Here is a 14,924-nt window from a genome sequence, read left to right on the forward strand (position 1 = left end):
CTTGGTTGTCCCACACTCACAGTTATCTGATCCAGTCAGGGTAGCCCCATGATGAGTTTTGTTTGCAGCATCCTATTGTTCTAAGTCTGTTGAGGCTTTTCAAAGTATTCCAGTCCAAGTAGGCACCATGTGGAAGATGTTCGGCTGTTGGAATACCAGTATTATTTGCAGAGTATTGTGCAAACCATTTTTGAAGTCTTGTCTCAGGAAGGTTTTTAGATGGTTCAACAGTTGCTAGAAAGCTATGTCAGGATCTTAGTTTTAGGACACTGTAGTCTGGTCAAATAGTGGGTGGCGCTCATCATTCATTTGTCTGCTTCTTTCGTCAGCTGAGAATGCAGATCTTCGAATTGAAGGGGATACAATACCAGCCAAAGTATACAGGTCTCTTAATAGTGTTGGTTTCAATTATCCTGTAATTAAGCTGCACCTTTCATTCAATGCTGGGTCAAGTTTTTCAACATGGCAGGTCTGGCCCATACAGGACAATCATATTCAGCAACAAAATAGCAAAGGGCCAAGGCAGATTTCTGTGTGCTAGGATCTGCTCCCCATTTGGACAAAGTAAGCTTTCCTAGTATGTTGTTTCTTGCATTAACTTTTGCCTTTGTTTTTTCTATGTGTGTGTGTTATATGAAAGAGTAGAATTGAGAGTCACGCCGAGGTAGACTGGGTTTCAGGAATATTCTATATTAGAGCCTTCCCAAGAAATCTGCAACTTCCTGTTGGCTTCCTTTAGGTGGAAAAGGCCGGTCTGGATTTTAAAGGGGTTTGGTTTTAATTGATTACTGCTATAATATGTGGTTGGACTATTTAAGGCAAGTGATAGAGTAGTTTCAATGGACTTGAAATTATTTGATTAAGTGGCTATGGCAAGATCATCAGCATAGATAAAATTTTTAGTTCCTGGAAAGATGGGGAGATCATTGATGTAGATGTTGAAAAGTAATGGTGATAACATACTTCCCTGGGATGAGCCATTTTGGGGGGGGGGGTGCCAGCGACTCTTTGTGCCCCCCCCCCAGGTCCACAAAAAAGTGTTTGTTTTCCAAGAGTGATTGGATCAGAAGGACAAGTCTAGTTATTCCATAGATTTTTTTTTTTCTGAGTGTGATGTAGTTTATCGTATCATATGCTGCAGTTAAGTCTACAAAGACTGCTTCTGTAGCTAGTTTTACTCATAACCATTTTCTGTATATTGAGTGAGATTGAGAATTTGTGATGTACAGGATTTGCCTGGTCTAAAACCAGCCTGCTGAGCAATGAGTTGGAGTTCGATTAGGGGTTGTAGCCTATTCAAAATTAATAGTTCATAGAGTTTAAAGAGGTTGCTGAGTGATATAGGTCTGTAATTTTTTTGCTTTGGTTGGAGTTTTCCCTGGTTTCAGAAAGGCCACCACTTTAGCATGCCTCCTGATAATGGGTATCCTGAGGATTCTGAGGCAAGTGTATAGGTTTAATAACCACTCTTTAGTCCTGGATCCAAAATGTTTAATTTCTTCATTATGGGATCATGTGGTAGCACTCAATAGGATAAAAGGCAAAAGACTGCAATAAGCAAATTGTGTTTGAAAGAAGCTCTTTTCATGAAGGAATAAAATTACAAACTCAAATGTCTTGTAATGTCTCAAAGACTTCTAGATGATTTCACGCAAGGAAGAATATGGGAAAACAACATCAGAATTACTGATGTTGTCAGAGAGTTTGGAATCTCATATAGTATTGTATCCAGGCTCTGGGCAACATTTCAAGCCCAATGGAATGTGTTCCAGACATTTGCTAAGAGGATGCCCTCGCTCTACCACAGAGCATGAAGACAGATTTTTGGTTATAGAACATAATCAATGCACCATGGCAGGTCAGCTTGTGAGTAGATTCCATTCAAGTGCAGTTACGTGGATATCTCAATAAATTATAGCAAGATGTGTGTGACAAATAGGCCTGTAGTCTGTGTCCCTTTATCCACAGCTTATCATAGTGCAAGATTTCAGTGGTGTTGTATCCATAAAAATTGGACAGGACACCACTGGACTAATGTACTCTTTACAGATGAGAGTCATTTTGTCTTTCCTCCAATTCTAGAGAACACTTGATCTGGTGCAGAAAGTAGTACTGCTTACCATATTGCAAGAATATTCTTGAAAGTGATAGATACAGCGATGCTTGGGTCATGGTGTGAGAAGCCATTATGCTTAATGGATGCACTAAGCTACAAGTGCTAGAAAAATGGACTATGACTGGTGAACAATATTGCAACGAAGTTCTTCAACATCATATTCGATTGTTCTGTGGTGCTGTAGGTGAAGAATTCATTTTTATGGATGACAAGGCTACACCACATCATAAGTCATGAATATGGTCATTTGTATCTGTTCTTGTAATCCATTAAAGTTACATAGGTTGTTCCATGTAAAATCGTCAAATTAGAATTTAAATTGTAACTGCATACTTTTGATGAAAGTGAGTTATTTGGTTATCGCATCCTTTAGATGATAATTTATTTTTTCTCCTCTGACATCCTATTAATTATGGCAGTGATTATTCATTGAATCCATAGAATATTTACATGTTCGGTTGGTTTTAAAATTAATCACAGCTTATTTCCATGTTGTCCAGTTTGACTTGTATACTCTTTGATTTCTTATTTGTATTTTCATACTGACTATTTTTTTTCAAGATGGCAGCCACCTGCTTGTTCCATGTTCTCTACTCCACCCTGCAGGCTCTAGGTTGATTCCAAAGTCTGATTTTTTTGTGCATTTCATTTATATATATATTCATATGATGAAACAGCATATGTATGTACACAATCACCTTGATTGAAGCATTTTTTTATAAAAAAAAAAAAATTGCAGTTTGCAAAAAGTTAAAAATGACTGACTTGAAAGCAAAAAAAAAAAAAAAAAGTTATTTGGTAGAACAAATAAATGTGAATATTTTATGAAAGATGCTTTTTGATAGGTGACAATCAAGGAAAATTCATCCCATTCAGTTTTTCTTTTACTCTTTTGGCCCAGACAGACTTTTGAATATGAAGAATACTGCATTTCTTTAAATTTTTTTATTATATCTTTCAGCATAATTAGAATACCCTCTCCTTGTCAAAGTAGTTTATTTACTTATTTAATTTTTTTAGGATCATGTTTGGTGTGCCATGTGACAATAGCAAGTGGTAAAGTAAAAAATAAATGAACGAATGCTTAAAATGAAAAACAAAATATTTACTTACAGCAAGTACTTAGTGTCAAAAGTCTAATCTGAAGAACTTTAATCTTTTATTTATTTATTTATTTTTATTTATTATTTTTTTTTTTATAACAATTCACTCCATTTCTTTTCAAAAATTATTTCCGTTTTATTCATAGAGTGGCACTTTACTCCCAGTAAAGTGCCACTCTATGAATGGTTGGTGCCATGATAAATCATTCATTGATCATAAAGGCAGGCTTTCAAAGGACTGTTGAAATCCATATACTGTTACCACAAACCATGTTCACCTTCTGTTCTATCAACATTGCTGGTATAAAATTCTCTTTTGTATCTAGTGAAGACATTAAACATGGAAGTAAGCTGTTAAAGAAAGAGGTTTCAAAAAGAGCAAAGAAAATTGACAGCACAAAAATATATCACAGTTCTGGCTCAGACACCGATGAAAATGTTGCTCACTGCCACTTTTCTGCTATAGAGCTCTGAAGCATCAAAGGTTATTTCACAATGACTGAATGATTGTGTCTGCTGTGTTTACAGTGATACTATTCAAATTAAAATTGAGTTGATATAGAATTGCTATTAAAATTGACCAAAGGATCTTTGTAGTAATAAATTATTACATTTAAGTGGTGAGCACCAGTTATTTGTATTGCTCAACTAAGTAAAATTGGTGAAAATACAAAAAAAAAAAAAATATATATATATATATATATATAAACCTTTCTATCACCTTTGCAAATTGTAGTGGTATGAAATTCCATTGCCTGCATAGCTAAGTTATTAGTATAAAAGTAAAAAAAAAAAAAAAAAAAAGTATTTTTTTAATGTTTTATTATACTTTTAACATTAATGCTGTTGACATGTAAAAACTCAACATATAATTTACTTACTCGATAATAGGGTAATCAATCCATAATGTATTTTTTTTAATGTTTTATTATACGTTTAACATTAATAATAAATTTAGTTTAATCCTTTATCCAAGTGTGAGCAAACAAAGTTTGTGCCTGAAAGTATCTTCAGGACTAGGGTAAGGTAGTACAACACCGGGCAACTCGTTGCAAAGGTGAAGCAAGCTATCACTCCTATCTCAGTATCTCCCATAATGCAAAACACATCTCCTTGCGGATATGTATAATGTTATGTAAGGTGGCACACCGTTTGGCAACTCCTATAGGTAGAGATGACCTTGCTAATGTTTCTGCCTGGTATCTCCACTCAGGCCTGGCTCCCACTGAAGAGACCTCAATAAAGGTCGAAACTAGTCTGGGTAGTGGCCCTCCCCTTAATGCATAACATTATACATATCCACAAGGAGATGTGTTTTGCATTATGGAAGATACTGAAATAGGAGTGTTGTGAGCTTGCCCCACCTTTGCAACGAGTTGCCCAGTGTTATACCACCTTACCCCAGTCCTGAAGATATTTTCAGGCGCAAACTTTGTTTGTTCACACTTGGATAAAGGATTAAACTAAATTTATTATAGTCTAATCAAGTGAAAAATAAACTTTCAAAATATGACATTTTTACACAATATGATGTACAGCTTTCAGTGCTAACCTGACTGTCAGGCTATTGTGGTCACCATGATATGAAAATTCTGCCTGGTATCTTCATGTCTGGGTAGTGGCCCTCCCCTTAATGCATAACATTATACATATCCACAAGGAGATGTGTTTTGCATTATGGGAGATACTAAGATAGGAGTGATATTAGCTTGCTCCACCTTTTCAACGAGTTGCCCGGTGTTGTACTAACTTACCCCAGTCCTGAAGATACTTTCAGGTGCAAACTTTGTTTGCTCACACTTGGATAAAGGATTAAACTAAATTTATTATAGTCTAACCAACTGAAAAATAAACTTTTAACATTAATGCTTTTGACATGTAAAAACTCAACATATAATTTACTTACTTCACAACACTCAGGAGCTCCTAAAAAATCTCGAGATGAATTTCACTTTATAGCCACCTGTAAAGAGAAACGATCATAAAAATTATAGATTTTTTTCTAACCCCCCCCCCACACACACACGTAACTTTTTTTCATCATCATCAAATTCCTGATAGTAATATTAAAGTAAGTTTCACAGCTTTCACGTGTAACAAAAATTATATAGAATTTATTCAAAAACTCCAGTATATTTCATCCAACATTATGTGGACATCATCATGGAGATAGATGGTTAGCTACATTTAAAAGATGAAGCAAAGTTATTAGTCATAAATCATGCATATATCAGGTCATGTCTCAGTTACAGCTGAAGTATATGATATTACACTGTTAGGGTCCAAAGGAACAATTGTAGTAAGTTGCATTGATTAAAAAATATATATATATTTGAAATTACTAATTTAAAAAACACTTATGTGCAATTAATTGTGATCACTTCCCAAAATTTGGATATTGGCATACAATCTGATCATTTCAGGTTTTGATGATTTCTGAACATTTCACGTGTTTCTAGGAAAAGACAATCGAATTTAAACTTCCTGGAGTGAAGAAGTTTTGTTCGGTTCCAAAGAACTCTGTGTCTAGTGTCAATAGCATGAGAAGAAAGGCTAGACTTGTCATATTCCAAAAATTTAATATAGTCTTGATGTTCTTCAATTCTAGTCAAGGCAGAATTCTATTCTAGTGTATTCAAAATAGGAGACATGACATGACAGGATACTTAATACCTGGTAAGGAAAGAGGTGGTAACGTATTCTTTGTTGATAGTAAGAAGGAAGACAGTTTCCAAGCTAGTTTGAAGGAAGCATATAGATTGCATTTATGAAGAATCTTTGCTATTTGTTCTGAGGTTCTTTTAAGGTAGGGTATTGAAATTCTTTTCCCTTCAGATTGCAGTCTGTTAGAAGGATGATAATTATCAGTATTTTTTTTTTAATGGTAGTTTTATCTATTACATATCAGATTGCTTTTAATTTTATTTAATTTATCTAACAAAAGGGGAACAGAACAGCCCATTTTTTGTGATGAATGATGGTGGGAGGATGTGTGAATGTATCTGCCAGTAAAGACTTACTTCCAATTATCTGAAAATTCAACGTGACCTGTGGGATTACAAATTATTGCAGTATATCCAAAACAGGTAGTTGGTTATTGAACTTGATGTGGGAAAGTACAAGGAGTTTATTTTCTCTAGGAGCTGAAGTAATTCTGACTCAGTATGGGACCAGATTGCAAATATATCATTAAGCACATAGGAGGCTGAGGACAGAACCGTAGCTAGGGAGGGGCAGTCTGCCCCCGGGCAACATTTTGAACTTTTGCAGTTAATTCTAAAAGACAGTCTGGATAACTAATTTCCAAATATTGCAATACTATTGTGAATTTTCCTCACAATTGCTGTAAGTGTTGCTAGTTGTGAGAGGAGTTTTTCTAAATAAAATTGATTAAGAATTACCTACATTACTATGAAATAGACTTTGCCAATGTCATTGACGATTTTGCTAACAGAAAAGCAAGAAAAATAACATTTTAGAATGTTGAAATTAAAGTTTTACTTCAAAAATAAACAGTGTTTTAATATATTTCCCTATATGTCGTTTTGACTCTGTAGTTTTTTTTTTGGTGTGTATTGAGAGGGGCAGCAAACTCAGGGAGGGCTGCAAAAGCTTTTGTTACACCACTGGCTGAGGGAATATAGTGTCAAAGAGTTATTTTTCTAGATGCTTCATGAAATAATCAGCTAAGGCTGGTGAGATAGAACTGCCCATTGCTGTTCCTTCTATTTGTTTGAACAACTCATTATGGCATGTAAAATAGCCTGCATTAATGGTAAATTTAAATAGGTTGGCAGTGTCTTCTGGGAAATCAAATTGTAAAAACTGAAAAGTCTCTTGTAATGGTACGTTGATGAATAGGGAGACATAAAAAAAAAACATAATTTTGTTATATCAAAAAAGCTCTTATAAAATCAGCTGTGTTTTTGATATAAGAGTTGGTATGGTCAATAAGATTCCAAAGATGACGAGAGATGTTTTGCAAGGTAATAAGTTCGAGAGCCAATACAGTCCACTGTTGGGTGTAGTAGGTTGCCATACTTATGCATTTTAGGAAGACCATAGAGATGAGGCAGACAAGTAGATTCATTTGTAACTTCTTAACAGTAGTAGCATTCCATGATTGTACATTGTGCAATAATTTATTTAATATATTGATTTGAATTTTTTGTGGGATCCCTGTTGATAGCATTGTAGGTTGATCTATCTGAGATGTATAATTTTACAATTATACTCATTGGTATTCATGACAACAGTTGCATTAGCTTTATCAGCTTTTGTGATGACAATATTGGTTTTCTGGCAAGTTCAAATTTAATTGTCTTTTCCTTGAAACACGTAATCCGAACCAATCAGACTATATGCCAATATCCAAACTTTGGGAAGCGATCACTATTAAGGGTTCATAAGTTGTTGTTTTTTAAATTTATAATTATTTCATTTTTTTTAATCTATGCAATTACAATTGTTCCTTTGAACTCTAATAGTGTAATATCATATACTTCAGCTGTGACTGAGACAAGCTAATATATGTGTGATTTATGACTCATTATTTTGATTATCTTTTGAATGTAGTTAATGGACTATCTCTCTGACAAATTCTGTGCAACGTTGGATGAAATATATTGGAGTTTTTGAATAAATTCTATATAATTTTTGTTACATGTGTAACCCATGAAATTTACTTCTAGTATACATGTTTTATTTTATTTCTAATTAAAGCTATTAATTATGACATGAAAAAGTTACATCATTACAACTTCTGATCAACAATTTTCCTCCAAACTAAACTGTTATCTGTCAAGCTGCCAACATTATTAGATCTTATATTTTTGTCTTCCAAGGTACTTTTTCTTTATCAGTCCACTTACATCTGGGTCTTCTATAGGTATTTTTCCTGCTAATCTTTCCTCTCTCTCATTCTTTTTAAATAACCATACCATCTGATATTAGCTCTTCTAACACATTCCTGAATGCTAACAATGATAAGTTTTCTCCTAATATCCTCATTTTTAATATGATACTGCCACTGATGCCATTTGTTCACTTCACTAATCTTTTTCAGAACTCTTCTGTCTGTGGTCTCCAGTCTTTGATCAAGTGTTTTATTTCTAACCTAGCTTTCAGATCCATAAATTAAAATTGAAATTTAATTTTTAAAATCAGCTGTGATTTTAAAGATTAAAATGAAACACAAAAATCATACTTGTTCATTCAGGCTGAAGCCTGCAGGTCAAGTGCAAAAAAAAGAGAAAAATAGTACTCTGAATACCTAAAGCAGTTGGCTGTTTTTGAAAAAAAATTCCTCTGTCTGAAAATTCAACTCAGTAATCAAAAAAGCACACACACACACACACACACACACACACACACACACACACACACACACACACACACCTTGAGCACTAAAATGACAATAACAAATCAGAAATTAGATAAATTGGGAAATAAGCTGTGTGATTAATTTTAACACCTTCTGAAATTGTAAAAGTTTTATGAATCTGCTGAATGAAATAGCCATCATGATTAATAGGTTGTCAGGGGGAAAAAAATTTTTCCATATAAAGACCAGTGTGGCAAAATAACTCACTTTCATTAAAATCAAAAATTATGTATCTTCAGATGTAATGAAATACAAATTCATTTGTATTTCATTACATCTGAAGCTTTTATATTTCATTTTTTTTATTTCATTATATATTTCATTTTATTTCATTTTTTATATTTCATTATATTTCAGCATAGTTACCTCTTAGAATACTGCTGTGCTTACTTTTTTTTTTTATTGTTGCAGGAAAATATACACATATGTAGCTTGAAGATGGAGCCAAAAAATAAAAAGAAGAAAAAGATAAATGGACAAAACTGGAAAGTGGCACGTCATTACTGACTGCATTGTGTTGTGTGTAACCTGGTAAACTGAAAGTCACACACACATGGTGCATGTATGCACATACATACACAGACACACACAGATGATTCCAAGAACTACATTCATACCTGAAGTGTGTGAGCATGTGTAATTTGTGCTGTACTCAGAAAAGTCTAAGCAAGTTTTGATGATGCTACAGTCTCTTCACGCCGATCTCCCTGTTAGTGCAGGGATCTCTACCTAGAGGACATGCTACTGCTGCCTTATGGGAACTATGCCTCCCATGTACAGGTAGATTTAAAAAAAAAAAAAAAAAAAACCAACAAAAAAAGATCTCATGTTGTAGTATCACATAAAAATAGTCCATTAAAAGTCCTGATTTGTTTTTATCCTCAGCTTGAAGTTATTTTTTTCTTTGCTTGAAGACTGTTTCCCATAGCTATCTAGTGGCTACTTGTTACCTTTAATGAGATACTTGATGCTACAGTGAGGTAATTTTTTTACTGAGAGAAACTATAGTAATGCATCCCTTGGGTAAAAAAAAAATAAATAAATAAAAATGGCCTCTTTCCTATCCACCTTTGTGCAGCAGCAGGACTTGCTACCTTTAAGTTATGTATAAAAAAAAAAAAAAAATCATTTCATGAACATGTTGTAATACACCTGCAGAGCAAAGTGGCAAGTCCAAGGAATAAAAATTGTTGAACATTATGGTGTTTTTCATAATAATAATAAAAAAAAAGCGTTTTCCTTGTAATATTTAATAAAGTTTTGGAAAACTTTCACATAATGTGGTATAAAAATGTTGCTGTTTTAAATGTATACACAAAATAATCATTAATTTTATTGATAATTAAAATGTATGAATACATTTTATTATCACTGAAAATTTAGCAAAACTTAATTACATTTTCACATTAATTTTTTTTTTTTTATATGGAGAAATTGTAAATTTTTTTTAAGTAAATTCACTGCTTATCAATGGTTAATTATATTCAAGTATTTGCAAGAGGTTAAGAGTTATCTTTGTCATGTATGAGAAAATCTGTTTGGGAAATATCTGATTTCTTCCAAACCTCAATTTAATCAGATATTACTAGAATTGAAATGAAGATAAGCAAGTTAAACTATAATGATAAAAGCACTGAATCTTATTATTTGTTAATTTCTGTTTACAGATACACATAGATTTAGGTATTTAAAAAATGTTATTTTATGCCTGCTGGGCAAGTGGCAAGTCATGGGAATAAAAGTTGTTGAACCATGTGGTGTTTTTCATAAAAATATCAAACTTAGAAATCAGTTTCTGTTGTTGGAAATTTACAGTAATAATATATCATTAAGTAAAAACATCTACAGAGTGTACAAATCATTTAAGGATATCTGAAGTTCATGCTTATATTTTCAGAATTTCCACATTTAATTTAGATGTTTTTGAACATAAGACCATGTTAAAGAACTTTTTTTGATAAGAGAAGTTGGAGGGAAGGGGGACTTGGAATTTGATTTGTAACAAATATATTAATCAGGAATGATAAAATCCATATTCCTTAGCTGGATAATAGCAAACAAAATTTGCACTGCATAGCACAAATAGTGCAGAAACCAAAACAGTTTCCGATAGCATTTAAGCCTCACTTACTTTTCATGAGTTATATTACTCTATTATTGAGGGATCATATTTTGCTTTTATTGGGGTTTCAGAGGTCACTACATGCAGCAAAATTAACTAGTGTTTTTGATCTGATATCTATTCCTCATTTCCTGCACTGCCTTGTTTAGTAGGTATGTCTGAATACTGAATGAATGAGAAATTGGTTGGCAGTTAGTGACTAATCTGATTGAATTGCTGCATACTGGCTTAAATCATACATGTTCTAATGGTATATGACAATCAAATCATGCAAGCTGGAGCATCATATAATTAAACAAGGTCCCACTATTTCCATTAGAGAACTAGGGTGAACTGTAGTAAATCAGTACAAGAACAATGTCAACAGAATGGAAAATGGGCACCATCTAGGTATAAAGAAAAGTGGAACCAGCAGAATTGAATATGGAAACATGAGGTGTAACTGGTCTTACTGAAACAGTGCAGAGATCTTATACTTTTTGTTTAGATCTTTCTAAATAAAAAATATATATATAAGGTGTCTTATTCAGGTAATAGTGATAAAGGAAGGATGCTGTGTTATTCAACACTAAAGGCAAAGATAAACTTTTTGAAAGTGATCATATTTGTAAATATAGGGACACAAAAACACATGTGTTGAACAGATTATTTTATTAATTACTAATAAAATAAAACTTGACGTTTCGACCCCTATATCGAGGTCATCATCGGAAGGATACAACTGTATAAGGAACCAAGCTACATACTCATGCCCTGTATACCGGTAAACTAAATCTACGTAGTTAATAAATCCTTTTTCCTGGCCTGACCTCTAGTGATAAAAAAAATAATCAAATAAAATTAATTAATTTAAAAAAAAAAAATATATATATATATATATATATATATATATATATATATATATAAATACAACTACAATAAACTGCTAAAGTCTTCATGCATTAATATTCTTCTGGATAGTTCTGATTGTTATAAAATGATTTCTTTCAGTTGCTGTTGAATGTTACAAACACTTCACCAGGTTGTCTTCTTGTAGCGGGATTTTTCTAAGGCTAGTTTAGGTTGTTATACAGGTTGTAGATGGGTCTTCCACATTCTTGAAATGGTTAAGCCATCATTTTTGTTGAGATTTGGGTTGTGTTTGAGCATTTCACATGACTCTTTAAATTTTCTCTCAAACCAGGTTTTGGTGTGGTGTAGGGACTTGGTATTTTTCCAGTCAATTCTCAGCTGGTAATGGGGCAAATTTTAAAATGGGAGATTGTTAAAGTGCAATTATTTTTATGCTTATAGTCTCACTTGATTTCAAGCTTATGTGTCCTTGTAATATTGTTGGTCACAAGGTTACACTGGGGGGGGGGGGAATAAAGCTTCTTTCTCTAGTGTAACACTAGCAACATTAGAGAAAAAAAAGAAAAGATTACAAGGTTAACAATTAATTCAAATTTGAATAACTTATATAGTCCTGCTTCAAATTTAATGTGACATCTTTGTTAATTACAGCAGTAAGATGTTAAATACTTGTGTAGAGGCTTAAGTGCTGTGAGGACATTATGTTGGAGGTTTAATGGACTTTTTACAGCACTCACAAAGAATTAAAATAGAATTTAATACTTCCTATATTTCGTCCTAGTCACTAGGACATCTACGGGGATTACAAAGACAATTAATGTAACATGCACACAAAAACTTACAATACTAAGCCCAACCACGTGGGTGACAATAAAGTCCTATCTAGGTGGAGCGCCCTCTAAGGGCAGTTGTAGGTGGTCTGGAATGTAAGGTGGGACCTCTGGCGATGACTGTTTCCCAAATCTTCGGAAGCTTAATGCAACCGTATTTGTTAAGATTTGGTTGGTTTTTGAGAGCTGCTGCTGCTTCTAAGAAAAGTCTCTCTTTCTTGAATTTGCTGTGGTGGAGCATGGTGGTTTTTTTCCATGATACTCTGTGGGTGGTGTCCAAAACATGGTCAGCCAAGCCTGAATGGCCATAGTTGTGTTTAACGATGTACGACTTGTGTTCCTCTAGGCGGATGGATGCTGATCTGCCTGTCTGTCCAAAGTACGCAAGCTTACAGGAACAGGGTACTTTGTAAACTCCAGGCAGAGAGAGAGGAGGGAGCTGATCTTTCGTAGAACGGATAAGGGTAGCCAGTTTGCGGTAGGGCTTATATGCTGTGTGTAGGTTATACTTTTTTAGTATCTTAGCTATTTTTTCCGAAGTGCCACGGATGTAGGGTATGGTGATGGCATTTTTAAATTCTTGTTGATGAGAGGGACGGGGAATGGGGGAGGAATTGATTATTTTTTTGATACTGTGTTCGCTGTAGCCATTGGAGAGGAAAGTTCTGTGTATGTGGTTAAGCTCAGTAGTGAGGGCGGTTCCACTGGAACAAAGATTGTGGGCTCTCTTGGTAAGGGTTTTAATGATGCCATATTGTTGTGAGGGGTGGTGGTGGGAGAGTTTGTGAATGTATCTGCCTGTGTGTGTGGGTTTTCTGTATACAGTGAAGGCAAGTGTATCATTAGGCAGGCGCGTGACTAAGGTGTCTAGGAAGGGTAAACAATTGTTCTTTTCCTTTTCCATAGTAAACTGGATTCTTGGATGTAGGCTATTGAGATGACCAAGGAAGGAATCTAACGTGTCTGGGCCATGAGGCCAAATAGAGAACACATCATCTACATATCTTAGCCAGATAGAAGGTTTGAGTGGGGCTGAGTCTATGGCTCGTTTTTCGAAATCTTCCATATAGAAATTGGCAAGGGGGGGTGAGAGGGGGGAGCCCATGGCGGTTCCCTCTATCTGCTTGTAGATTTTGTTATTCCAAGCGAAATACCCAGAGTTGATGGCAAAGGAAAAGAGATCTAAGATGTCAGGGGGAAAAACGTTTTCTAAGAGAGATAAAGTGTCAGTTAAGGGAATATTAGTAAACAAGGAGGAGATATCAAAGCTTACTAATATGTCTGTATTATTCAAGGTTAAATTTTCTGTGAGGGCTTTAAAGTGGGTAGAGTTTTTTATATAGGAAGCTGAATTTCCGGTGAGGGGGGACAGAGAGTTGGCCAGCTGTTTAGACAGTCTGTAACAAGGTGCATTGGTGGCATCTACTATAGGCCTGAGTGGGGAATTAGGTTTGTGGATTTTTGGTAGACCGTATATTCGGGGGGGACGGGAGCGGAAAGGTTTAAGTTTTTTCGTGACGTCGGGGGGCCAGAGTAACTCCTGGCCCCCCGACGTAAAAAAATAGCTAAGATACTAAAAAAGTATAACCTACACACAGCATATAAGCCCTACCGCAAACTGGCTACCCTTATCCGTTCTACGAAAGATCAGCTCCCTCCTCTCTCTCTGCCTGGAGTTTACAAAGTACCCTGTTCCTGTAAGCTTGCGTACTTTGGACAGACAGGCAGATCAGCATCCATCCGCCTAGAGGAACACAAGTCGTACATCGTTAAACACAACTATGGCCATTCAGGCTTGGCTGACCATGTTTTGGACACCACCCACAGAGTATCATGGAAAAAAACCACCATGCTCCACCACAGCAAATTCAAGAAAGAGAGACTTTTCTTAGAAGCAGCAGCAGCTCTCAAAAACCAACCAAATCTTAACAAATACGGTTGCATTAAGCTTCCGAAGATTTGGGAAACAGTCATCGCCAGAGGTCCCACCTTACATTCCAGGCCACCTACAACTGCCCTTAGAGGGCGCTCCACCTAGATAGGACTTTATTGTCACCCACGTGGTTGGGCTTAGTATTGTAAGTTTTTGTGTGCATGTTACATTAATTGTCTTTGTAATCCCCGTAGATGTCCTAGTGACTAGGACGAAATATAGGAAGTATTAAATTCTATTTTAATTCTTTGTGAGTGCTGTAAAAAGTCCATTAAACCTCCAACATAATAAGATGTTAAATAATATTATTTCTGAATAATATTATTTAACATTAGAATCTGAATAAGAATATTATTTCTGGACCTTATCTGTATCATTTCATACATTGTTTTCTTAAAAGATCCTTAATATTTTCTGTTCATAAAAGGCTTACTCTAAACAGAAGATATATTCATGTCAAGTCTCATCATCCATTTAGCTTTGTTTGGTGTCATTTTAAAATTCTTGCAAATTGAGAACATGATGTGACATGGACTATTTACTTTGTTGCTACATAAATTTCATCATATTATTATTATTACCAGA

At 34.6% G+C, this 14,924-nt stretch overlaps 1 protein-coding gene across 1 annotated transcript in view; it reads left to right on the forward strand.

Annotated features, from left to right (window-relative positions):
* Cul3 (cullin 3) overlaps positions 1 to 10,357 on the forward strand; it is a 480,205-nt gene extending 469,848 nt beyond the window's left edge. The window contains exon 19 of the mRNA XM_090411507.1: positions 9,014 to 10,357. Within this exon, the coding sequence (XP_090267633.1) occupies positions 9,014 to 9,038 (25 nt within the window). The 3' untranslated portion in view covers positions 9,039 to 10,357. The remainder of the gene's footprint in view (positions 1 to 9,013) is intronic.
* The last annotated feature ends 4,567 nt before the right edge of the window (positions 10,358 to 14,924 follow it).

The sequence above is a fragment of the Typopeltis vanoorti genome, chromosome 21 (genome assembly GCF_054136105.1).
Source record: "Typopeltis vanoorti isolate ZY-2024b chromosome 21, IOZ_Tvanoo_1.0, whole genome shotgun sequence".
In the NCBI taxonomy this organism is placed as follows: domain Eukaryota; kingdom Metazoa; phylum Arthropoda; class Arachnida; order Uropygi; family Thelyphonidae; genus Typopeltis; species Typopeltis vanoorti.